Source organism: Jaculus jaculus, chromosome 10 (assembly GCF_020740685.1).
Source record: "Jaculus jaculus isolate mJacJac1 chromosome 10, mJacJac1.mat.Y.cur, whole genome shotgun sequence".
NCBI lineage: Eukaryota > Metazoa > Chordata > Mammalia > Rodentia > Dipodidae > Jaculus > Jaculus jaculus.
Window position 1 is genome coordinate 18,989,377 of NC_059111.1, and position 27,747 is coordinate 19,017,123.

The following is a 27,747-nucleotide window of genomic DNA, read 5'->3' on the forward strand; positions in this document are numbered from 1 at the left end:
TCTGCCTCCTGATTGCTGGGATTAAAGGCATGCATCACCATGCCCGGCTTTTAAAAAAAAAATTAAAAGAAATATTTACTTGCAAGTAGAGGGAGAGAAATAGAGGGCAAGTGTGGGCACGAGCCTGCAGCCACTACAAATGAACTCCACCATGCACTGCTGTGCATCTGGCTTTATGTGAGTACAGGGAATCTAATCTGGGTTATTAGACTTTGCAGGCAAGCACCTTAACCACTGAACCATCTCTCTAGCCCTTATTTGTGTTTAAGAACTGTCAGCTCATTTCATTAGCCCAGTTATTGATAGGGAGTATTGGCTTGTCATTCAATTTTAGCATTTATATTCTACATAGTCAACACCCCGCCCGCTGCAGCTTGCTGCTGTCTATCTGGCAAGTTTTCTTTCAGACTGTGGACTCTTTGCTCTGTTCAAAGATTTCTTTACTTTTTTTTTTCTTCTCGAGGTTGGGTCTCACTCTATCCCAGGCTGACCTGGAATTCACTATGGCGTCTCAGACTGGTCTTGAGCTATGGCGATCCACCTACCTCCCGAGTGCTGGGATAAACGGCATGCGCCACTACACCCAGCTAATTTTCTTTACTTTAAAAATATATACTTATTTGAAAGAGAAATTTATTCATTTGATACAGAGGTGCTCCCATGTCTGGAACACTTGTACTTAAAATAATAGTTTGCATTATGTGTGTATGGGCATGCCAGGATCTCTCACTACTGCAAATTAACTGACTGTTGTCCAGACAGAGCCCCAAAAACCCCGGTCGGCTACTTGTGAGCCCAGGGACAACACCCTCAGTTCCCCTCCATGTTTCGATATGCCTGTTCCCTACAGTGCAGTCGACCGTCTGTGGGGTCCCTGGAGTCATTCAAATCAAACAACAGGCCCCTTCTTAAGGTGACTCTTGGCTATAGCATGCTGGGGGTTCACTAGGAAATGATGTAGATGCTTTTCCAGAGCAAGGCTCCTATGTGGGTTTTAGGTTATCTAGTTAGTCTGCAGGCCTATGAGGACAGTCGGCGTCCTCGCTGGTCGTTCACAGGACTCTCATCTGTCTCCCTGCAGAGGGAAGGATCCCACAGCCCTGTGCACCAGGGGCTGTACGTGTCAGAATATTGCTTCTCTTACAACGTTGTCCCAGGTCTCTGAATCCTACAAAGTCACGCTATTCCACAATCACTCAGTGCAAACTGCAGCTAAGGCTGTTGCTATTTTTCTTTACCAAGGAATAAGTGAGCAAGGGGTACCCATTGAGGGATCTCAAAGCTTCCTTCAAAATTGTCCTGACGGCTGGCAGCAAGCATCCACTATAGAAAATGAGCTCCTCAACTCGCCTTTGTTTGAATCCCACTGAGTTCTAGTAACTCATTTCCCTATGTCATCAATTTGGCGTTGCCTCTTTTCCTTAGAGCTCAACAGTGTAAGAAATCAGTGCTGTTTCTCAGGGTTGGGGGGGGGGGTGGTAGGGGAGGGAGCCAGAGAACAAACCACACATACTGCTGCTTCGGGAAGCTTTGTTCTTTAATGAGCCAAGGGGATTTGTTCATCGAGCTGCTGTGTGTAGCCGCACAGTGTGTATTCCGAGCGACACAAACCCGCACTTCATACAGATGTCTTGCCCCCACATCCAAAAACAGGGAATTACAAAGTGCCTGTTGACTGCATCAGGAATGTAATCGGTTCCGTGGACGAGATAAGTCGTTCTTCTTATAGAATTATTCTATTAAACAGCAAAATGTTATTATATTTCACAGGATATGTCCTTTTATTATACATAGTATTTTAAAAATTTACACTCAGCATACTTATAAATTACTTTAAGTCCATTAAAATAATATAACACTAATCTGTAGTCCACACCTTTTCCATAGTAAATACAGATAACTTGGTTTAAGAGGTGCAACTTTTATATAACCCAGGAGGGCTGTTTTTTGGTTTTTTTTTTGCAAAGTTGTAAGCAAGTGATCCATAACATCCAACAGATCCACCTGCACAACCATCATTTATGGATTTAACATCTAATTAAGTAGGGGCACAGTTCCAGAGAAAAGCGGTCACAAGTACTTTGGGGGAATAAGAGACAGGGCTCCTACAAATCCCTAAGAATTTTAGTACCAAGGCCAGCATGGTGTTTGGGGAACAATGATGGGGTGCTACCACAAAGATGCAGGCCCCACACCCAGTTCCCCACCAAGGGGAAAAAAAAAAGTGGCTGAGAAAGCCATCTGGAAGTTCTTTTACAGTTTTCTTAGTCTTTGAACACTTTCCCAATAATCCTTTCTTCTCTCTACTCAGCAAAGTGCTTGTGAAAGGTGCACATTCATTAGCTAGTTAGACACGTAACCCACAGACACCAAGGTTGCCTACAGAACCCTGTTGGACCACCGCATCAGCACACACCCGTGATCCTCCTGTCTTTGGCCTTGGAAGTCCGACTGCCATGCAACACAGAACTGTCTTCACCACCTCTCAGCAGGGTCAGAGCTACAACAGGATCCCAAACGACAGGTTAGGGGGCTCAAGTATCCCACGTCCAGAACTTGGATCCTTCTGTCTTTCCCTGCCAGGCTCATTCCATAAGGGTTGTATCTCCCTTTGTGTTTTCAGAAGCCCAGAGGGGCCAAATAACCTAAATGGCAGGAAGTATAAAGTACATGCACAGAAAGCATGTTACCTCCCTGAACCCTGCCTGAACTTGCTCTAGTTTGCCTCAACCTGTGATGCAGAATGAAATGCCCCTTCTTTGCTTCTGTTACATTTCCATGTCCCCACACAATCACAGTGCCATATCCACCTTCACGGGCAGTGGAGAACAAGCTGGGTTCTGTTGGGACTAGAAGTGCATGGTGTAACTAGAAAGCTCTGTGCTTTGGTGCATGCGCACTCACTGTTGCCAGGCAGGGTTTCTTGGATGCACTTGAGGTCAAAGAAAACGACAGGAGAAGCAACAGAAAGCTACACCCCTGACACACTGCATCCATGAGCAATGGTGGCAGAACAGCACTGTGGTGGCCACCTGGGCCACAGGAGGACCTGGCGGCAGACGGAAGTAGATGGAGCATGCAGTTCTGACAGTAGAAGAGTTATGGCTTCACGTCTTTCGCAGGCTGACAGTGCCCATTATCCAGTGAGAACAGCTCGCTCACTCGCTCTCTCTCTCTCCCTCTAAATCAAAGCGGGGCTTACATGTGCTGAGATATTCCTACACTGTATGGCTCTCCCCACACTCTGTCTTGGCAGCTTGTTAAATGATTAGAAATCCACAAATCTAGCAACTGAAAAGCTATTTTTTTTATTTAACTTTTCCAAATTCACGTTTTAGGTCCCTGAGAAAAATTATAGTCTTTTAGCATCCATTACCTGCTTCCTACAAAGTGACCTATGTCTATATATTTTTTAACCAGACCAAAACTTATCTTACAGAAGAAGAAATTTAAAAAGATTGAGGTGGGAAGTACATGTGCCAAGATGTGTTCCCTAGGCAATTCTTCTGAAACAAAGGAAATTACTCAACAGAGTAATACTCTATTGTTGACATGGTATTTACTAACATTCTGGGGCAACAGGATAAAACAGCAACTGTGCAACTAGTATGGGTTGAGGAAGCAGCACCCCACCTGGACACAGCCATGCTGAGGGTTTCCTAAGGAGACTTCCTGACACCCTTATCTTTAACGGCTCCTCATGACATTGTGAGCAAGGTGGCAGGTGCTTGTGGAATATGAAACTCAACATTTCCTCACTGGCCGACATCCTTCTGGAGTTTGTCAGACTCCTTCACTTGTCTCAATTCTGCACTCAGGCCAGGCAGTGGGAAGCCTCCCGCTACTCTTAGCTGCTCTGTGGAGGGATGCTACAAGCCCGTCTCTAGGGCTGGCCAATGACCACTGAGGCTGTGGCATGAGGTTCAGTGCTGTGTAACAGGACTGCCTTAACAAAGGACTTCATATTTCCATAACTTCAAAGAAGAAAGGGAAGAATAACCAAATTCAGGTTGAGGTGGTAAAGGCTCTTTTTTAGAACAGTGCATGTGGTAGTTAGACAAGATGTATTTAGTAACTTTAAAAATAAACATTTTCACATACTTAAGAAAGGCCATTATTTTTCATTTTACAGACATTATAAATAGCAAAAACAGGTTTCTAATCCCTCAATTTCTGTAACACTTCAAATGTTATAACTTAGTTGTATGCAGACCACCAGTGATGAAAAGTATGGTCTTGCTTTTCTCCTAACCCAGAGGCTCTCAGCCCTGTCCAGTGGGCCCTAATGCGGAAGAGACTCCATGGGAAGAAGGGAAGCACAAGGTTTAAAAGAACTAGGCATACTATACATATATATTTACAGTAAACTTCAGTAACCAGTATATTAACAAAAATAGCTTCAAGTAGTCCTTGATTTTTAAAATCTATTTAATACTGATGGTCTCAGGAAAAGATAAAAGTTAAATAGGTCATATTAAAACTTTATTTTTGGCAGCTTTCTGTAACACTTACTCATGCAATGTTGTATGTGAATGTTTTGGGAGGAGTGATTAAATAATCATTATTTGAGTTTGTGGTGGGATCCCACCAACAGATAAATAGGCTCATATGTGGTCTTGCATTTCATCTATACAAAGTGAAACACCAAGACCCATTAGGATGAAAGCTCAGTGTCCCTGTGACAGTAAAAAACAAAATACCAGCAAAGTTGGATCCTAGGATCAGGGACTTTCAGAACAGTATGGCTACTGAAACTTCAGCCCATGCAATACATTTGGCAAGAACTAATTGGGAGTTAAGCCAGCACTAATAATTATGACTTCAACATTATCAAAAACAAAGCATGTGCTCTTTGTTGTATAAACAAGTATCTGAGACATGCTCTGATGGCTTAATGGAGACAATAGTTTTTTCACATTCCCAAGAATATAGCATGGAGTGTTTTTCAAAAAATTTAATTTTAAAATAGAGGGCTTAGGGTTTTGCTTATAAATCCTTGGAAAAAATTATATTCTACCCTAGCTCCTAACTATCCCAAAATAAATCCCAAAGGCTTTTGCTTTCATGGTTAATAAAGGTTTCTATGTTTTCTTCAAATGCTAGTATCAGAGGGTCCCTCAGGACCACAATATTCCCCCTAGTTAACATCTGTCTCTGGGAAGGGGAAGGAAGGAGAGCAGAGGACAGGCAACTGCTGACTGAAACCCCCAGGTTATAGGTGGCTTAGTTTAGTGAACCATCAATTCAAACACAGCAGCCAAGGCACAGCTGGCACCATCCTCAGCAGGCTTCAAGAGGCCACTTCTGGAGGAGGCCCAAGAACCCAGCACACATCATCATATGCTGACACAAGAGGCAGTACCACAATTAAGATTGACTGTTGTGGACAAGGTGACCAGGAGAGCCCCAAAGATGAGATGTGTTCACAATTCTAGCCATGAAGGGACACACACTTGTCGCTTCAGACCATAAACTCATTATTTCCAAAGAGTGCTAGCTGTTGGGTTGAGCTGCTGTCTGGGTCCACAGTTTTCTTACGGTTAGACGTGACTATCCCCTCTGTGGTCTCTTTGGTTTTCTGAGGTGAGTTTTTCACATTCTTTAGTTTTTGTTTGCCCTTTTCAGGGTTGAAGGTTCCTCTGCTGATGAACTGAGGCCTGTCTTCTAGGTATCTGGTTTGACCTGATGGTCCTTCCATTCCTAGGGCCTCACCAGCTGAGGCAGCTCGGTAGAATGGAGATTTGGAATAAATCTGAAATCGTTTTCTGGTGCCATGAGATGATAAACATGAAGAGGCTGACGAGTCAGCTGAGTCCAGAGAATCTTGCTGCTTTCTTAGGTGTTTTTGCAACTTGCTTGAAGGTTCAGACTTTCCAGCTGCCTTCAGGGAGCTGAGAGCTAAGCTTCTCTCTAATGTAAAAACAGAAACCAAAGTTACATATGACAGTTTCCTCTGAATCAATACCATGTAACAAATACAAACTGTTCACACATGAAATTTATTACACTAAAATTAAGAGGGTCTAGGTCAATCTACTTTGCATAGAATCATTACTTTAAAAAATTGTTCTCCTTAGGGAGCTAGGCATGGTGGCACATGCCTTTAAGCCCAGCACTCGGGAGGTAGAGGTAGGAGGATTGCCATGAGTTCAAGGCCATCCTGAGACTACATAAGGAACTCCAGGTCAGCCTGGACTAGACTGAGACCCTACCTTGAAAAACAAACAAACAAAAAAGAGTTCTCCCTCTAATTAGAGAATTTCAGAATCAGTCCCACGACGTCTGGTGAGTTTGACTAGGAGGCCAGCAGAAGCCTAGAATAGTCATTATCAATACACAGTAAGTTCTATCTCCCTGAGATACGCCCAGTTAAATACTTTCTTTGTTCTAATTGTCCTACCTCACACACAGCAGGGCACAATCCTTGCCACCTACTCTTAGAAAATGGGCATCAGACTGGCAATATATACTGTGATTATTGGCTTTTCTCTGTGATAGAGAAGAAAGTGTTGCATTACCAAAAAGCTATTTTAACTGACAGGGAGAGGGGTTGGTCTGATGAATAATTCATGCGAAAGCTTCACAAACATCAATGACTACTTAAGACTATGTCACCTTCTCTATAAGGTCAGTGTACTTTTAAAGACTCTGAGCTCAGCTTGGAAATTCTTTGTCCTTCTTTACCAAATAAAGGTGCAATCTCTAGACTAGCATGCTCATTTACCTGATCTCTCAGAGATGGCACCTTCAGACTCCATATTCAAATTTTCTGAGCTGTCTGCAGTCCCAATAGAGGCCTCAGACTCAAGGGTTTCATCATCAGAGGCACGGGGTTCCAATACAAGCATCTCAAATGTCAGCTCTTCCCTATAAGATAAAATCAACAAGTCCATTAGCATTTGATAGGGTGTGGAGGAAAAGTGACAGGAAGAAAGGACCTTCTATAAATAAAAAGCAAGGAATCTAGCCAGCAAAGACAATCATATCTTACTGTCCCCACTAAGGCAGCGATGAGGGTCTGTTGGATGCCAAGCAATGGTGATGGCTGAGGCAGCAGGATGCAGCAGCTGTGAGATGTGCCGACAATGGGAAATTTGGGCTCCACACGCATCCATGATGCAGTGGCGCGTGCTTTTTTTCTGTCTGAACTTCAGCTTCTTCATTCAGAAAATGAAGAGGTCAAATAACTCACCCCTACAATTCTTCCAGCACCTACTTGTCTTCCGTGAAGCTGTACCAGCTAGACAAGACGCCTGACCACAGACAGGCTTCCAAACGGAAGCCAGACATACTATTGTCTATTCTCACTTATCATGATCGACCTCTCGGACGTGTCCCCTCGTTCTCTGTGGTCACCAAGACTTGGCTTCTAATCTTGTTTTTCACCACGACCTAGCAGCACCTTGACCTATTTCAACTAGAATCTTTACAAAAATTCAGTTCTAAATCCTAATATCAAAGTTTCCTTATGTCTGCCACTTCTCTACTTTAAATGAGCATCTTTCTCTAGAAAGCCCATCTTGCAGCTTGTCAGTGCCTGGAAACATGCCAGTTCTGAATCCTGCATTCTACTCTACCCATACCCACACCAACACCCACACCTTCGATCATTGCTCTTTGCCTCACGTCAACTTTACCTAGCTTGAGAGGCACAGTCTTTTCAAGGACAGCCTTCTCAGTAGCTCACTCCTGCCACGTGCATTCACATCCTCTAGACTGCGCGCACTTCTTCCTTTGTCTGTATTGTCCCTTTCTTAGCAAACTCTTTATTTCTCCTTTCATACTTCAAATACGGTGTTCTACAAAGCTGAAGCAGGTCCTATTTTCAGATCAATTTATATCAGGCCTCAGGCTCATGGTTAGTATATACCACCCTCTGCCTTATCACCTGTTTCACAGCTAACCCTTAGCCCAACTTAAACTCTGGAATTAATCCTGACAGATAAAAAGTACTTTCAGGGCTGAAGAGATGGCTTAGCAGTTAAGGTGCTTGCCTGCAAAGCCAAAGGACCCAGGTTCGATTCTCCAGGACCCACATAAGCCAGATGCACAAGGTGATGCATGCATGTGGAGTTCATTCTCTCTCTACAAGGAAAGGGAAAGGGAAAGGGAAAGGAAAGGAAAAAAGGAAAGAAGAAAGAACTCTGATATCCTCTCATGAACCATGGGCTATCTGTATTATCCCTAAAGGGTCAGTATCACTCCACCTCTGCTACAGCCAGCACGGAAGGAGGCAAGAGAGCTTCTTACTTCTTTCTCTCAAACTGGAACAGGTTTCTCCACCCAGCACCCTACAACCCACTACAGCTGCTGCCTTACTCTGAAGATCTAGTTGCTGGACTCTTGGCCACACTGATTTTTCTAGAAAAATATTTCCTTTTTCTTTTTCTTTTTCTTTTTTTTTTTTTGGTTTTTCGAGGTAGGGTCTCACTCTGGTCCAGGCTGACCTGGAATTAACTCTGTAGTCTCAGGGTGGCCTTGAACTCACGGCGATCCTCCTACCTCTGCCTCCCGAGTGCTGGGATTAAAGGCGTGCGCCACCACGCCCGGCTTCCTTTTTCATTTTTATTTGCAAACAGAGAGAAGATGGACAGGGCCTCTAGCCACTGCAAATGAACTCCAGACAAATGTGCTACTTTGTGCATCTGGCTTTACATGGGTACTAGGGAATTACACTTGGGTTGTTAGGGTTTGCAGGCAAGTGCCTTACCCACTGAGCCATCTCTCCAGTCCCCATCCTGACTTTTAGATAATATATTCCTTTATGGAGTTGTGAACAATGCCTACGCTTGAACAGGACTTTGTCTTAGCCAGGTATTCTTACTCTCCCTCTGCAGTCATCCTGCTTATGCAGCTGGTCCCTGACACCCGTCACCTTTGTGCCTGATGAGTATGGACTGTGCCTGCTGTACTGTGGGTACTCTACTCTTCTCAGCTTCTCCAGAAGCATCACCTCAGAGCATGGGCCATCCTCTCCTGAGGTGACAACTTTCATGCTTAACCTGAATGTAAGCAACATGTCTCTGTCCCTTGACAGTACCTGACGCAGGGGATATTGAATAAATAAGGAGCAATAAAAAAGGGTAGAAGGAAGGAAAGGTAAAAGAACTGGTTCTCCTTCCTCTGGATACTCACTTCTCTTTCTGTAGGTTCTCAATCTGCTCAGTCAGTACTCTTTCCTCCTGCTGCATAGCTGCTTGCTGCTGCTCAGTAATATCAGTCTCCATGGCCGTCTCACTAGTCAAAGCCTCTTCTGGGACATCAGACATGGAAGGCAACCGAACTATGACAGGAGAGGATGGACTTGGATAGTTCCGGCGGATATGCCCCTTTCCCTACAGAGAAAATGCATGAGACAGTAAACCGACTGCATCACTTTCATGTTGTCCATGTAGGTTAAAGAGTGTCCTTCTATCACATCATGTGAATGACAGGAATAAATAGGGCTTAGGCTATTTATCAAGAGACCATAATCCCAATACAGTTAGGCTGCAAGATTTCTTACAAGAGCACTGAAAATGCACACATATTTCAGTTGCTGGGAAAACCCACTGTACTAAGATGAGCTGCTTCTTTTTACCTAAGTTGCATACAATCCAAACTACAGAGTCACACATGGATCCTTAACTTTAAGCCAGTCATCATTTAAAACTTAGGTCCAGTCATAGTAGCCACATTCCAAGTGCTCAAGAGCCACCACTAGCTAGTGGTTACCACACTAAGCAATTACAAGCCCTTGTGATGGACAACAGCACTAAGTAATTTTGACCTTGGAATGCACAACCTCTCTGGGAAGACCACAGAACTATGTCCTGAAACTCAGTTGTAAGAGGCAAACTTAAGTCATATAATATGTTGCTAGTGTGTATGATTACATTTTCTCAAGCAAGTTCTTGACATCAGGGAAGGGAAATCTCATTGTTTAAAATTGGCTACCATAGGACTTTAGTTTCTGATAATGGCAGACTACATTTTTTCAGATTAACTTTTCTGCTAAGAACAAGTAGACCAAACACAGAAGTGAACATGTGCTTGAAGACACTGGAGACCTGAGAGGTGGAAGAAGCTCGCCCAGAAGCTGGCGGTTCAAGAACGGAAGCTGGCGGACTAGATAGAACTGGGGCTGGCAAGCAGCAGTCCACTAGCCACACCTCGCCTGTCGACATTTTGTAAATAAATCTCTACTAGAATAAACTCTTCTTTCCTTTTTTTTTTTTTTTTGGTTTTTCAAGGTAGGGTCTCACTCTAGCCAGGCTGACCTAGAGTGACCTAGAGTGCGCTATGTAGCTTCAGGGTGGCCTCGAAGTCTTGGTGACCCTTCTACCTCTGCCTCCCTAGTGCTGGGATTAAAAGGCGTGCGCCATGACCACCTGGCTTTTTTTTTTCTTCTATGTTTCTGCTTTGTTTTTTTGAAGTAGGGTATTGCTCTAGCCCAGGCTGACCTAGAATTCACTATGTAGTCTTAGGGTGGCCTCGAGATACTCAGAGATACTCCTACCTCTTGTCTCCCAAGTGCTGAGATTAAAGGCATGAGCCACCACACCTGGCTAGAATAAAGTCTTAGTTAGCTAACTTACTGTCTATGGCTGTTTCTGTACAACTACTGCAGAGGTGACTGTGTAACAAGAGTTTGTATGGCTCAGAAAACCTAAAAATACTCACTCACTGATCCTTACTAAAAAAGCTCAATGCCTGGAGGCAGAGAAAAAAAGGTATGGGTTGTTGCCTGGTGAAGCTCAGTGTCTAAGGTCTGCATTCTAGGCACTACGGTAAAGTGAAATGATCACAGCTTGCAGATCCTGTAGCCTAACTTCACATCATCCAAATGGTCATAAAATATTATTTATAAGATTAAAGTGACCCTAGTACCTTAGAACCTGGAAAAAACTAAAATTACTCTTTGAAGGAAAAAAGATAATGTCTTAAACCTCAAAATGCTTTTTACAAATTTTTCAAATCAAAAAGTAACCAGATATGAAAGAGATAAAACAAAGTAAATGAATACCAGTCATTAAGAAAAACAAAACAAAACCCACTAATGGGTCCAGAAGAAGATAAGAAGACACAGTTGAACTAACAGGCTGGAAGTTAGATCAGAAGAAAAATAGACTCAAGGGTGAGAAAGAATGGAAGAATACACAAAAGAAGGTAAAAGAAATCACAGTAGAAAGATTCACTATATGTTTACTAGAATACTAGGTGAGAAGACAGAAGACACCAATGAGATGAACAGCAGAGCATTTTTAAACATCGATTAAAGATGTTAACCAGCTGATTTAAGAAGTCTAGATATGAACTCAAAGATACAACTTTAAGCCAGGTGTGGTAGCACAAGCCTTTAATCCTAGCACTCAGGAGGCAGAGGTAGGAGTTTGAGGCCAGCTTGGGGCTAGAGTTCCATGTCAGACTGAGCCTAGAGTGAGATCCTACCTTGGAAAAGCCAAACAAACAAAAAAAGACAAAGACACAATTTAAAAATTCTAGACACACAACTGCTAAAAACCCAGGCAAGAGAAAAGCCTTAAAAGCACTCAGAAAAAAATAATTGCCTGCAAACAAAGAGCAGCTATTAGATTAGAGATACTGGGAGACAAAATACATGAGAACTATGTTTGAGAAGTATTAGAAGGAAAAGGTTACTTCCAATCTAGAGCTATACACATGGCAAAGCCCTCAGCAACAAAGTGAAGATATCACCAACAAAAAGAGACTTGGGCACAGGCACACTATGTTAGGGAAACATCAAAGGGCAGCAGAAAGGGACCCAAGCAGGGACAAAGACAAAACAATGACAGCAGTGAATATGGACATCTGCACAAATACTGACTACACAAAACATGACGGGTGTACTGGAACAAAAACACAGTCACATAACAACAGATGCATACTAAAGCTCATGAACATCATCTATGAAAAAGATAAAGGTACCAGTTAACAGACTGTGATACACGACAGACTTACAATGTGGTGATTTTCAGGTTAACTACTGAAAGCTCTCTAGAAGAAGGTGGGACAACTTGTCACCAGTCCTCTCTTAGGAAGCTAGAGTAAGTAAAGCAGGAGTACAGTCAGTGTCAACACAGTCAAAGCAGGGTGTCTAAAAACAGAGCAGACATATAAAAACTCTTGGACCTGAAGGGTACCATGGAAAGTGTACTTTTAAAATAAAGGTGTTGAATATTGTATATGTAAAAAATTGAAGCCGGGCATGGTGGTGCACGCCTTTAATCCCAGCATTTAAAGAGGCAGAGGTAGGAGGATTGTCGTGAGTTCAAGGCCATCCTGAGACTCCGTAGTGAATTCCAGGTTAGCTTGGGCTAGAGTGAGACCCCACCTCGAAAAAATTTTAAATCTGACCCCTCTCTCCACTACACCATATATAGAAAGTATCTCCAGTTGGATTGTGTGTCTAAATGTGAAAGGCAAAATAGTAAGTTTTGACCAATATTTTATTTATTTATTTATGTGCGTGGGGGTGGGGAGAGAGGATGGGTGGACCAGGACCTCCAGTCACTGCAAATGAACTGCAGGCACATCCACCACCTTGTGCAACTGGCTTTACATGGGTACTGGGAAATCAAACCTGGATCCTCTGGCTTTGCCATGAGTTTTTACAGGATAATAAAATTATATTAATTAATAATTAATAAAATAAAATTATAGCATTAGGAAATAGAAATTATTAAATATTACTCCCAAATACTAGTTCTGTAGGTTATGATAAAAGTAGTCTACCTTAAGGAGCTCTGTCCATCAATATAGCTTTTAAACTTAATTAATTTTTAGGTTTTTTTCAAATGCTTTTAAAAGGAATCTCTAATTTATTTATTTATTTGGGAGGTAAGGGAGGGAGGAAGAAGTTGCATGCACTAGGGTCTCTAGCCACTACAAACTCCAGACACATGCACCAACTTGTGCATCTGGCTTACGTGGGTACTGGAGAAGTAAACCTAAATCACTAAGCCATCTTTCCAGTCTTACTTTTTATTTTAAAATTTTTATTTATTTATTTGTTTGCAGGCATATAGATAGAGAGAAGAGAGACAGAAAGAATAGGTGTGCCAGGGCCTCCAGCCAGTGCAAACAAACTCCATGTGCTACTTTGTGCCTCTGGCTCTATGTGGGTACTGGGGAATTGAACCCAGGTTGTTATATACTTTTTAGGCAAATGTCCTAACCACTGTACCATCTCTCTAGCTCTATTTTCAGTTTTTTTTAAAAATATTTTTAAAAACTGATTTATTTGAGAGAGAGAGAGAATATGGGTGGGCCAGGGCCTTTAGCCACTGCAAAGGCATTACATACGTATGCACCACCTTGTATGTCTGGCTTACATGGGTCCTGGGGAATCAAACCTGGGTCCTTCTGCTTTGCAGGCAAGCACCTTAACGCTAAGCCATCTCTCCGGCCCTTTAGTCTGTTTTTGAGACAGTCTTACTAGTTAGGTAACCCAGCCCGCCCTGGAACTCACTGCGTAACCCAGGCTGGTCTTGAATTGGTGATCCTTCTGCTTCCACTTCCCCAATGCCAGGATTATTCCAAAATATCCCACTCAATACCAACAAAATTGCATTCTTATTGCCCAATGAATTTATAATACCCCCCACCCCAATTCAACTCCTTTCCATCAACATTTCATTGGATAAACTGTGGCATACACATTCACTAGAATAATTGAGCAGATAGCCCAGGAGTGATCAAACACTTGGCTCAGAAGTCAGATACCAAACACGTTATTTGACTCAGCACACAGGAAGCTCAACAATAAGCAAAACAGAGCTCTAGTGCTCAAGAATGCACCCTGTGACAGGAAACAACAAAGAACGGAGAGGAAGTGATGACCACAAAATCAAGTTATGAGATTTGAGGGAGAGAAGTAGTAAGAGCTCCTGGAGGTGAGGGCAATATCCTGCTTTTTGACTTAGGGTGGTATATGGGTGCTTGTTTCTGAGAATTCATTCAGGTATTTATTTGTTTCTGTTTTATTTACTTTTATTTGAGACAAAGAGCGAAAGGGAGAAAGAGAGAGAACATGAGCACACCAGGGCCTCCAGCCACTGCAAATAAACTCCAGATGCACATGCCACCTTTGTGCATCTGGCTTATCTGGGACCTGGAGGATCAAACCTGGGTCCTTAGGCTTCACAGGCAGGTGCCTTAACCACTAAGCCGTCTCTCCAGTCCTGTTCTGTGTTTTTATTTGTGTTGTATTTCATAGTATTTTAAGAGTTCTTTTTCAAAGTGAGTTAGTATTGAAATATACCAATATGATTTGAAAAGCATATGGCAATACACTGACAAATTTCTGAGTCTGTTTTGGGAAGAAGTGAAACATACTGCCTGGGAAGCAGAACCTGTTGCTGTAGCTCAGGTGACAGCAAAAGGTGTGAAAGCAGTTCTGCAGGCACTCAGACTAACTCACCCAGAGTTAAAAACAGAGTGGAGTGGCAATCAGGAAGGTTTTAAGATTTTAATATCACGTTTAGCTCTAAGATCAAGAAATAAAAAATTGGGCTGGGTGTGGTGGCGCATGCCTTTAATCCCAGCATCGGGAGGCAGAGGTAGGAGGATCACCGTGAGTTCGAAGCCACCCTGAGACTTCATAGTGAATTCCAGGTCAGCCTGAGCTACAGTGAGACCCTACCTCGAAAAACAAACAAGCAAACAAACAAAAAAAAAATCAATAAAATATCCTTATAAAGAAAACAATTCTCGGGGGTGGGGAGAGAGGGAATTACCATGGGATATATTTTGTAATCATGGAAAATGTTAATAAAAATTAAAAAAAAAAAGAAAACAATTCTTGGAGCTGAGGAGATGGCTCAGCAATTAAGGTGCTTGCCTGCAAAGCCTAAGGACCCAGGTTCAATTCTCCAGTACCCAGATGCACAGGATGGTGCATGTGTCTGGAGTTTGCTTGCAGTCCACTAGAGGCTCTGAGACACTCATTCCCTCTCTCTCTTTTCATCTTTCTTTTTATAAAAAATAATTTATTTTATTTATTTACTTGAAAGAGGCAGAGAGAGAGAATGAGCTTGCCAGTGTCTCTAGCCACTGTAAACTAACTCTACACACATGGGCCACCTATGCATCTGGCTTATGTGGGTACTGGTGAATTGAACCTTAGGCTTCGCAGGCAAGTGCCTTAACTACTAAGCCATCTCTCCAGCCCTGTCTCTCCCTCTCACAAATAAATAAGCTGGGCGTGGTGGCACATGCCTTTACTCTCACGGCACTTGGTAGGCAGAAGTATGAGGGAGGACTGCAGTGAGTTTGAGGCTACCCTAAGACTACATAGTGAATTCCAGATCAGCCTGGGCTACAGTGAGACTCTACCTCAAAAACAAACAAACAGAAAAACAAAAATATCCAAATAAATAAAGATAAAAAGAAAACACTCAAACAAACAAAAAAAAATCAGTCTGAAAATTTAATAAGGAATACCTCAGTGGGAGATAGTATCATAAACCTCAGAGGTAGGAAGCAGGGCATGAAATTACCACCAACACAGTGCTAACTAAGGTCTATGATGGCATGTCAGATTGTATTATACATTCCAGGACACCATCCCATTCTATCAGATTCTGACTGAGAAACCAGGTACATGAATAAAACTGATTATATAACAGCCTGACCATGAAAATCTGGGATTTTCCTCATCACCTACTTTCCAGCGAGCACAGAAGAGCCGTCTCTGTTTAGTGTCCATGCTGTCACCCAGCCCAAGCCTGCACACAGGACCACAAGTTAGCCATGACTCAGAATGATCTAATGCTGAACAGATCTCACCTCCTTCAGGAAGAATTAAATGGCACTAAAGGAAAAGTGGAAATTCCATAATGAAAGAAAGCAGAAGAGCAACACAGCAGGACACCCAATGTTCTCTGTCGTCTGCCCATGTGTTCATCTGCACAAATACGTGCATGTACCACACACACAAAATAACAAAATGCTTGTGTCATTTCAGGTATCTGGCTTAACACAGGTACTATGGAATTAAACCTGCCTGTCAGGCTTTGCAAGCAAGCAATTTTAACTGTAGAGGCATCTCTCAATTTCCAACTTCTCATTTACTTAATAAAATTAGACTGCAGAAATATGACTGAAAATATTTCCTTAATGTGTCTCATCTCCTTTTTGATTTGTATAAAGTCACTATGAACATATAATACTTGATTTTTAAATTGTTAAACTTTTCAACCCTTCTTTTAATGGTTTTATGTAATAGGAAAATTTTCTCTACTTTAAGATCAGAGTACCTATTTTTGTCCTAACAGGAATCATAACACTATTGATTAATTACAGGCCTTGAAAGTCTTGTGAGTCTTAAAGTTGAGGCGTGGTGATGCACATCTTTAATTCCAGCAATTGAAAGGCAGAAGTAGGAGGACTGCTATGAGTCTGAGGTCAGCCTAAGACTATATAGTGAATTCTAGATGAGCCTGGGCTAGAATGAGACCCTAAAAAATAAAAAACAAACAAACAAGAAAAACACCAACAAAGAAAATACAACAAAACAACAAGAACAAAAACACAACATAGTCTCTTCTACCTAGAGGGGTATAAACAATTCACAAACAGATTTAGGAAGAACTGACACCTAACAAAATTCAGTTTTTTTCCCCCCAGATGCATTTGTTCAACCCTTTTTTTGTAGTATTTGGGGACTTAAGGATTTATTTGTATAAAAACTCTACAGTACTTAAGTGGATTCTTCATATTTTACATACAAATGGGATTTTTTAAAAAAATATCATCCAAATGGCTGCTTGAGCAGGGCATGGTGGTACACAGCTTTAATCCCAGCACTCAGGAGGCAGAGGTAGGAGGATCACTGTGTCAAGACCACCCTGAGACTACATAGTGAATTCCAAGTCAGCCTGGGCTAGAGTGAGACCCTACTTCGAAAAACAAAAAAAAAAAAAATTATACATTATATAATATTAAAATAATGTTCACAAAATTATATCAACTATATTTTACATACCTACAACAACAATATTTGTGCCTACAGATAAACTAACATAGTGAGTACTGCTAACATATATTCCAATATGGGACAATCCTGACATTCCCATGTTCAATCCCATTTGGTCAAGGCCTGTCTATCAGGTTTCTGGAGTAATTCATATATAAAGCACTATTCTTATGCCTTTATAAAAACAGTCAGCTCTCTATCTGTCCTATTCTGCATGTGTGGAGTCAAACCAATGACAGATAGAAGATGTTAGGAAAAAAGTGTTGGCACAAGAATTTTTTCCCATAATATTCTAACAAGCATAAGCTATATATGCTTTTTCTTAAAATTAAACTTTACATTCTGTATACAAATAGGTCTTTCTCCAGCACATTAATAAGCTCATTCCTTTCTGGCTCACATTTATCACTTCTTCCATAGCTTTTCCAGTACCCCGAGGCAGAGTGAAGAAAACCTTAGTACTTGCATCCTACTTGGTACACAGAACGGTTTCATCCCTATCTCCATCCTTTTGAGTGCTTGTTTGGAGCTCTAGCAGGGGAGCACAGCTACTCCCACATCTTTGACTGAATACAGGTCCTCCTCTATTCAGCGAGGGTCATCCTCTTCAACTTAGCGTGCAGCTGTAGGAGCAGTGAGGGACAGAGTATCTGCCTAGAATCAACCCTGGTGATCTATGAGGTGACAGATGTCACGGCCAGATCCCCCTCACATTGCCTCCTTCCTTTTAAAGTAATCAACATTTCCGTCACCTGATCATATAGATTTGTAACTTTGTCTCTAAGAAAGTCTAATCTCATTGTCCTTTTTTTTTTGTATTTTTATTTACTCATTTAGTTATTTATTTGAGAGAGAATGGGTATACCAGGGCTTCAAAGCTGCTGCAAACAAACTCCAGATGCATGTGTCACCTTGTGCATCTGTCTTAGGTGAGTCCTGGGCAAACGAACCTGGCTCCTGTGGCTTTGTAGGCAAGTACCTTAACCACCAAGCCTCTCTCCAGCCCCCACTTTTTTTGAAAGGTGATGGGTGGATAGATGGATGATAGGATGATAAGGATGTATTGGGGGGATCAAACTGGGGCCATTAGGATTTGCAAGCAAGCACCTTAAACCATTGAGCCATTGTCCACTCTTTTAAAAAAAGAATTATATTCTGAACCATTTAGGATTGTGCACACCTGTAATCCTAGCACGTCAGAGGCTAAGGTAAGAACACTGTGAGTTCATAGGCAGCCTGGGCTACACAGTGACACCTTGTCTGGGGAAAAAGAGAAAAAAAAAAAAAGATAATATTATGAAACAAAAAAGTTTGGTTAATAGATGTGGGTCAGAATGTTATAAGCCTAATCCATACTAGGCTTCCTAGACTAACAAAAATACTGGAGGTCAAATGCTTTAACATGAGGATTCTAAGTGAAGATACCCTTTTGGAGGTTATCCTCAGTTGGGTGTAACATGTCCATGTTTTCTTGAGGCTTATGGAGGTAACAATGAAGATGAGTAGAACATATACTATAGTGCTAAGATGATTAAGGCCTCTCAGGAGAGTTCTGATTCCTTCTGAAAACAGGATGCAGGAAAGAATAGCAGGGCATGACTGGTATACACAAAGAAATTCAATGCTATGAATCAAAGTAGGTCTAAACAGTTGAAGACTGATAGAATTAGACACTTTTTTTTTGGTTTTTCGAGGTAGGGTTTCACTTTAGTTCACGCTGACCTGGAATTCACTATGTAGTCTCAGGGTGGCCTTGAACTCATGGTGATCCTCCTGCTGGGATTAAAGGTATGTACCACCATACCCAACTTGAAATTAGACTCTCTTGATTATGAAAAATGGATTGTATCACTCAGAGCAAACTTGATGAATATGTAGGAAGACATTTCCTTCATGAGGGGAAGTCATGATACTTTATAAATATTCAAGGAAAGTACAATGTAAGTGAGGTTTGTTTGTGGGTTGAAAATATAATTTGACTTGGAGTTATCTGCTTTCTGAGTAAGGAGAGGTCCTCTATCCAAGGTTTTTCTTGAAGATTACCAGTCTGGTATGGTAGTATTAAATGGAATGCCTGCTTTGAATGTCATCTAGCTAGGTATTAGGTAAAAAATATGGCATTAGGTAGTCAAGCTGGTTCAAAATTTATATCCCAAGGGCTGGAGGAATGGCTTAGTGGTTAAGGAATTTGCCTGTAAGGCCAAAGGTCTCTGGTTAAGACTCCCCAGGACCCATATTAGCCAGATGCACAAGGGGGCGCACATGTCTGGAGTTCATCTGCAGTGGCTAGAGGCCCTAGCACGACCATTTTCTCACTTTCTCTCCCTCTTTCTCTGTCAAATAAATAAGCCATATCCTAAGCTGGGAAGATGGTTCAGTGGTTTAGGTGCTTGCCTGCAAAACCTAAAGGTCTAGGTTTGATTCCCCAGTACCTGTGTAAAGCCAGATGCAGAATGGTGCTTGCATTTGGAGTTTGTTTGCATTGGCAGGAGGCCCTTGGCACACTCCTTCTATCTGTCCCTGTTGCACATGCGCCAGCCCTTCCTCCCTCCCTCCCTCTCTCTCTCTGCTTTTATATAAATAAACAAAACTATGATTCACTACCTAATAGGGTAAAGACTTTAAACTGCCACTGTATGTATCTTCATTCATTTTTTTCTGTGTAGTACAGAGTCACTAATAGCATATACACTAGTACAGTAGTTCCTTCCCTCCCTTTTTTAATCTTTCCCCTTTCCTATTTCCCTCCTCCCCATTTTCTCTCTCTCTCTCTCTCTCTTTCCAGCACTAAGAATAGAATCCAGGGCCTCATAGATGCTACAGGCAAGCACTCTACCATCAAGTTACTCACCCTAGTACAGTGCCTTTACTGAACTACAGTTCACAGATGATGATGATGATGATGATGATGATGATGATGATTACTTTGTTTTTTTGAGGTAGGGTCTCACTCCAGCCCAGGCTGACCTAGAGGAATTCACTACGTAGCCTCAGAGTAATCTCAAACTCACAGCAATTCTCCTACCTCTGCCTCCCAAGTGCTGGCATTTAAAGGTGTGTACCACCACACCTGGCACAGTTCACAGGTTCTTGGTAAGAGATGTGAGGGTGACCCCAAGAACATGTAGGATCTGTAATGTGGGCACTATTTTCATATTGATACTAAGATGCGATGCCCTTTCTAGTCACGGACATTTGCACTAATTACATAAGAGCAACAGTGGGGAAAACACTTCCCACTAGCACCTCCACACAAGAATCAAGGCAATGATGTGAAATGGTACCATTAAACTAGTCTTCATACTCTTTGCTACCATGTATTCATGGTTGAAAACAAAAATAGCTTCATGGCATCATCCAGTTAGCGTAAACTAATTTTGTTAATTTTTGGTTTTTGAGGTAGAGTCTCACTCTAGCTCAGGCTGACCTGGAATTCACTATGTAGTCCCAGCATGGCCTCAAACTCATGGCAATCCTCCTACCTCTGCCTCCCGAGTGCTAGGATTAAAGGAGTGCGCCACTATGCATGGCTAATTTTATTAATTCTTAACTAAGTTCACTACAATTTATTTTCATATGTCAAGATGTTAAGTACACACAAGACATCTCTGCTGAGAGTTATCTCAAGAAACAGTATTTGTACAACTGCTTGATTTGCAAGCTGTTTTCTTTCTTAAAATATTTGTATTTATTTGACAGAGAAAGAGAGAAAGAGAGGGAGAGAGGGAGGGAGTAAATGAATGGGCATGCCAGGGCCTCCAGCCACTGCAAACAAATTCCAGACACATGCACCCTCTTGTGCATCTTGCTTTACATGGGTCCTGGAGAAATGAACCTGGGTCCTTTGGCTTAGTAGGCAAATACCTTAACTGCTAAGCCATCCCTCCAGCCCTGTTTTCTTTCTTGAAACTTTGGGATAACTGACAAAGTATTATTGTTTAGATGTATGCTATACCCATTTTGTTTGAATTATATGAAGGCCACCTATTATTTTAAGAGAATCAAATGACCACACTTGTTGCCAGTAATAACATTTCAAGCTTTCTAACAACTATTAAAATTTTGAGAGCCGGGCGTGATGGCGCACGCCTTTAATCCCAGCACTCAGGAGGCAGAGGTAGGAGGATTGCCATGAGTTCGAGGCCACCCCGAGGCTCCATAGGGAATTTCAGGTCAGCCTGGGCTAGATGAGACCCTACCTCGAAAACCAAAAAAAAAAAAAAAAAATTGAAAAAATTTTAATTTGACATTTGGCAACTTCCCATATAGTGTCCATGACATCAGTCAAGGTTTAGTCAGAGGAAGTAGCCAGGTCTTTAAAAAGGACTGACTATGGGCTGGAGAAATGGCTTAGCGGTTAAGCGCTTGCCTATGAAGCTGAAGGACCCCAGTTCGAGGCTCGATTTCCCAGGACCCATGTTAGCCAGATGCACAAGGGGGCGCATGTGTCTGGAGTTTGTTTGCAGTGGCTGGAAGCCCTGGTGCACCCATTCTCTCCACCCCCTCCCCCTGTCTCCCTCTCTCTGTCTGTAGCTTCCAAAAAATAAATAAAATAAAAAAGGACTGACTGTCTAAGAGATGAGCAGGTTTGAGCTGACTGTCAGTGAAACAAATTGGAGCCATCACTCATCTCATTTAGACTACTGAAAATGAGCCAGTTAAACAACCTAAGAGGGACGCCACCCCACAATGGAACAGCATGTAGAATTCTGTCTGTCCAGTGATTCCTCCCAAATTAAGGTCTAGTACTACCTGGAAGCAAGTGAGAAGAGTACTATATTAAGCCTATGATTGAATTTATATATATATATATTTAAGAGCAACAGAGATTGAAAGAGGCAGAGAGAGAGAAGAGAGAATGGGTGTACCAGGGCCTCCAGCCACTGCAGACAAACTCGACACGTGCGGCCCCTTGTGCATCTGGCTAACGTGGGTCCTGGGGAATTGAGCCTCGAACCAGAGTCCTTAGGCTTCACAGGCAAGTGCTTAACTGCTAAGCCATCTCTCCAGTCCTAAATTTTTAATATGAAATGCACTGTTTTGAATACTAGAATGAGATAACAGTAACATGCTATTAAAGGAGTTAATATTCAATGGGAAAGAGAAGCTTCACAAGGTAGAACTGAGAGACAGTTACTAGGCAGAAAGCAAAAGTGGTATGTATGTACATCTCAACAAGTTAACACTCTCCAGTGAAATGGCTATATACAGGAAAGTAGTTTGAAATTCACTGCCATATAGGTTGGCATCCTTAGCTTTCTACCCTTCCAGTCCTCTTCATATAACCAATGAAGAGAGGCATATCAATGTAATCCTTCTGTCTGATTAATACTACTAAGCAAATAGAAGCCACATGTCTACATCTGGAAGCATAACATCAGAGTCATAATTATGAATAAACAAACATCACTTATGATGGACAATACTGAAAATAACAACAGGTATTTCACACAATAAAATGGAGTAGATTGTTAGGAATATAGCAGAACTCAACTTGATACCTCAGTATCTCCAACATTTACCTTTTAAATGACTTAACCATAGAAGAAACTCTGAAGAAGGATTACATGACCAGGAGGAAATGAACATTATTAAACTACACAATACAGAGAAGGAAAATAAAAGACCTAAGGAAAGAGATTAAGAAAAAAAGCAAGTGAAGGCTGATCAAAAACTGGGACCTGAACCGGATTTGAACATGGAAGGTGAACAGGCATGAATGACTGACAGATCAGAACAATTCCTGGATGAATGAGAGACAATAATGTAAAGTGGCCGTGACACATTGCATTATTAATACATACCGAGACTGAATTGCGGGTAATGCTCATAAATCTAACTGCAATTAGTACAGGTTTCTGGATTAGGAAGGACATGAAAAGGAAAGCAGAAGGTTAGAATGTACATGTCATTGCCACATTAAAAGAGGCTTATCTTTCAGTGGAAGGAATATATCCATCTTCTGCAGCACTGGCCAAAAATAAATAAAATAAAATAATGATGATAATAATAATAATAATAAATAAAAAGCAGAGCTTGCTTACTTGCTTTGAAAAGTAGTTTTGTGGTAAAAGTTCTCCCATCCTTCCTAGGTGGGAACTAATAAATTGGGACTACTGGGTGAACTATGAAAAAGTGGGGGGATGTTTGTTTTTAACAGTATCAGAATTACAAATTAACCTTGGTTCCTGGGCAAGCACAAGGCCAAACTTTCACTTTTAGATAAAGTTTCCAATTTTAATTTTTGCAGAGATTTAGATGGTATCTTATGATGAACTTTATAGTAGTGCCTTTCATGTTTGAGGAAAGGTTATACTTATGTTTTGTTTTTTTTTTTCCCACTAACCTTATCAACAGACCTTTGTTGAGAAATCTGTGTCAGAGAGCTTAAACAGTGAAGGAAGACATAGTTCTTTCAATGCCCATCTAAGAACAAGCTGAAAAGATACAGAAGAAGCACTGCTGGACCCCTGGATGAGTAAGGATATGACAACAGGGAAACCAGCTTCTTTTTGGAGATTTACTCAGGATCTCAAGTGGGTGCCACTGCTATGCTGTTATTTGATGACTGAAACTTCAATGCATCAGCAGTTTTTCATATCCTCAGGATCCTGCTAATGTTAACTGCAGTTATTTATATGGAGGTCACAACGGAAGATATAATAATGGGTAAATGAAGAAAATCAATGATCAATTATTAGGCTCATCTCAAAACCCAACAATAAATCCCCAAATAAATCTGTATTTGATCATAGTAGATCATAGATAGAATTCATTTCCTTATGAATTAAGTGTTTTAGTTCAATAAGTTACGAATGGTAAGTTCTCTACTCTTAGGAATTTTGGCAGGACATGATTAAAGGTTGGAAAAGATGGTAGAAGGATGCAGAGAAAAAGGATAAAGTTGTCATAGGATGGACAGGAAATATAAATAGGGCAGATTACTAAGACACCAATTTTTTTTTCTAAGTTTTTGATTTTAAAGAGTCTGCACATTTAATCAAATATTCTGTATACACAAGTGAGTTAATGGATCACACATCAAGCATTCAATGACACCCTGAATTTTGGTGATTCTTAAAAAACTTGTACTTTTGTTCTGTGCTTCCATGTTTTGCATCTTACCATTGATCTGCGAATCAGTGACAGTCTGGTCTTTGCCTTATTTTCAGCAAATTCCAGGCTACTGATGTCTTTGAGGCGAGCCTTGTATTTATTCATCTGTTCCACAACAATCAGCTCTACACAGCTGAAATAGGAGTAGAAAGGAAACTGTTAAATGTAGCAGTAAATCAAATAAAGTGAAGCACCCACAGACTATTTTACAGCAGTGTTACAGACATTCGAAGGATGAAGGGAAAATCAGTATCCCTTAGACAAATGGAGAATGGTGGTTCACAACTCTGTTCTTCAGACTCTTTCCAAAGTGCAGCCAGTAACAAAATACCAATAACCAGGCTACTCCCAAGATCTATTAACTCACTGAGGGAATGGAATTCAAGCCCTGGAATGTTTCAAAAGTTCTTTTTGCAGTCCGGTTTACAAAGAAAACACAGGCCCAAGAAAAGAGACTAGGGTAAAATCTACTTAGAAACTATAAACAGCCATAAATTGAAACAACACTTAAGAGGCCGGGCATGGTGGTGCAAGCCTTTAATCCCAGCACTCATGAGGCAGAGGTAGGAGGATCACTGTGAGTTTGAGATCAGCCTGGGACTACAGAGTGAGTTCCAGGTCAGCCTGAATTAGAAGGAGATCGTTACTTGATACCCACCCCCCCAAAAAAAGAGAGAATCTGACTGTCCTAACAATCTTCTTAAATATACCCTAACTTATGAAATCATCTACTATGTTTGGTATTTGGATAAAGTGACTACACAAATTGAGGCAGAAATCCCTGAGACCCTGTGTAGGAGGAGTGGTTGGCCTTACGTAGTAGTCTTACTGATGTCTTGTACACTTTGCAGTGGGTCAGTGGTGTCGGGGCAGCGAAGAATGCAAGGTGCAAACACAATGGCCAAAGCATTAGCAGACATTCGATTAGTGTCTTCCTGTAGAGCAATCCTAAGGAACAAAATAAAACCAAGTGAAAAGGAGATTAAAAAAAAAAAAAAGAAGAAGAGTAGGCAGATGAGACAAGAGAAAGAGGGCAGTATGACATCAGCCACATCAGTGTAAAGACAGGACTTCTTCAAAGCTGCCCTTTGCCTCTGAACAATGTACTTTCATTCTGCTCCCTGAAATAGTCCAGGTCATCGGTCAGTACACAGCACATCAAGGAAATGTGTAGCCTGGTGCTTAAGGTCAACATCCCTGAATGAACAAACATATCTGAAGAATGTAGGGTAGAGGTTTATAATGTATTTTCACATCACACATTTAACCAGAAAGGTAGTCTTCCTCCTAACAACTGCTGATATTCATACAAAGGGATGTCTCTTCCTGAAGGCTCTGCTCAGTCAGCTCCTGATCACAATCTGAATTCACATCCCACAAACTAGGTTAAGTCTACAGATGCACATCCTTTCTAGTTCAGGAGACAGAGAATATTTTAGCTAAACTACACAGTACTACCAAGAGCTGGGAACTGCCACATGGCTCAAATAGAGTTGTTCAGTTTAACTTATATTTCACTAAAGTAATCCTAACTACCTGTTAGGTATTTCACCTATATAGTTTAGAAAGACATTTTTTGTTTGTGTTAAGTGGTGATAGGGATCAAACTGAGGGCTTCATGCATGCTACGTGAACACTACCAGAGAGATGCATTCCCGACTAATAAAAGAGCTGTTCATTTAAAAATAATCTCACAGAAGATGTTAAGCATTGCCTTTCTTCTTGAAGTTACCTAACTAGATGAAAGATGAGGCGTTCCAGCGTATTGAGATGAGTTCGGGAGAGCTGATCAATTACAGAGTACACACCACGGATTGTCTCCTTCCTCTCCTGAAGGCCTAAGAATAAGAACACTGAGTCAGAACCTTGTAAATGTTGTGTCTTCTTCCTGGATAGAGACTGTACAGCAAAAGGAGGTTGATTCCAGTTTTTGGAAAGGCAGTTGTACCTTTACAAGAAGTTCCTGAGTTTTAATCTGTATTACAGCTGTCCTCAATGACAGCACAGAGAAAGACATACTCTAGCTTTTCAACCATTTTGTGGCAGACTTATATTGCATTAAAATCAACCAACTGTCATATATTTTAAAATCTTGGAGCTGGAGAGATTGCACAGTGTTTAATGCACTTGCTTACAAAGCCTACTGGCTAGTGTTCAATTCCCAGGTACCCACATAAACCCAGGTGCACAAAGTGACACATGCTCCTGGAGTTCATCTGCAGTATCTAAGAGGCCTTGGCATGCTTATATTCTCTCTCCCCTCACCAATAACTAAAGTTTGTTTTTGTTTTTGTTTTTAAATCCTCAAGATCAAACCAAAAAAAAAAAAGAAAAAAAGCTGGGCTTGGAGGTGCATGTCTTTAATCCCACAACTCAAGAAGCTGAGCTAGGAGGACTGCTGGGAGTTCGAGGTCAGTCTGGGACAACAGAGTATGTTCCACGTCAACATGGGCTACAGTGAGACCCTACCTTGAAAAAAAAAAATTCCTCAAGATCTAAATACCTTTAGGCAAACCTTCACAACAATATCCTACACACATAAAGTTCAAAATTTATTAGATCCGGTATAAAACAGACCTTAACATACAGTTCTTGCCTATATTTACAATCGAAATAAATGTAAACCTACCCTTAAATTCCTATCTAACCTTTTCATATTGTTTTATAACACTCATCTTTCAGTTACTTTGCAAGAAACATCCAAGTGGCTTACTCAGGAAACTTTCAGAATGCTGACATTTTAGTCCATAAAAAGCTAACATCTGAATAGGAGACTACAGTATACTGGCAGATTTTTTTTTTTTAAATTTTAGGACCCATAGGATCAAAACATTAGAGGATGGCTTAATAATGAAGTCTAAAGATTAGTACATTAGTGCAGATACTCCTTCTAGCCCAAAAACCTGTGCTCACCCATAGCTCGAAGAAATTCCTCATAGAGTTCAAAAGTCATGAGTGGATTGGGAAGGTCACGAAGCCATTGTTTGAATACACTTGCAATGACGTGTATGTTATAGTCATCTAGGTTTACACTTTCAGCATCTATTCAGAGACAAGGGTTAGGTAACAACACCAAAGTATGAAAAACAATTCCCACAACTCAATACAGAAACTAACATTTCCAAAAGAACCTTCCATGCTCCTTAATGAAACCAACTTAGTACTTTCATAATCAAATACTAAACTTTAAAGCATTGCTCCTAACTGTAGTGAAGGAACGGTGTTTGTTTCCCAAATCTGTTGTGAATTCTAATGTAAAGAATCAGGTTTTGATGATACATAACAAACTATTGCAGATGTTTAAAAATGCTGCTTTCAATTACTGTATATGATCTGTTCACAGACAGATCTGGATAACAACATTTTGGAAGACCAAGGGAAATAGCCCCATAGACATTTTCTTCTTTAAAACAAAATATTTATTTTATTTGAGAAAGAGGCAGATAGAAAATGGGCATGCCAGGACCTCTAGCTGCTGCAAATGAACTCCATACATATGCCACCTACTGCATCTGGCCTTATGTGGGTACAGGGAGATAGAACCTGGGTCCTTTGGCTTTCCCAGCAAACACCTTATTAACCACTAAGCCATCTCTCCAGTCCCTCACAGACACCTTCCAAAGACAAGGCTGACTTTATAAATCCTTCTTAGA

The 27,747-nt window shown here is 41.2% G+C and overlaps 1 protein-coding gene across 9 annotated transcripts in view; it reads right to left on the reverse strand.

Moving 5' to 3' along the window:
- Positions 1-1,519: 1,519 nt before the first annotated feature.
- The window catches only part of Myo9a (myosin IXA), a 231,482-nt gene continuing 205,254 nt past the window's right edge, over positions 1,520-27,747 (reverse strand). For 6 of the 9 annotated variants that reach the window (XM_045160720.1, XM_045160723.1, XM_045160724.1 and 3 more), the window contains 8 exons: positions 27,008-27,136; positions 25,827-25,932; positions 24,911-25,042; positions 24,104-24,227; positions 22,783-22,836; positions 9,136-9,335; positions 6,725-6,867; positions 1,520-5,910 (listed from right to left, as the gene is read on the reverse strand). In XM_045160720.1, the coding sequence (XP_045016655.1) occupies positions 5,462-5,910; positions 6,725-6,867; positions 9,136-9,335; positions 22,783-22,836; positions 24,104-24,227; positions 24,911-25,042; positions 25,827-25,932; positions 27,008-27,136 (1,337 nt within the window). In that variant the 3' untranslated portion in view covers positions 1,520-5,461. Of the gene's footprint in view, positions 5,911-6,724; positions 6,868-9,135; positions 9,336-11,960; positions 12,043-22,782; positions 22,837-24,103; positions 24,228-24,910; positions 25,043-25,826; positions 25,933-27,007; positions 27,137-27,747 lie in introns of those variants that run through there. The other 3 variants (XM_045160726.1, XM_045160722.1, XM_045160727.1) reach the window with 2 other exon arrangements.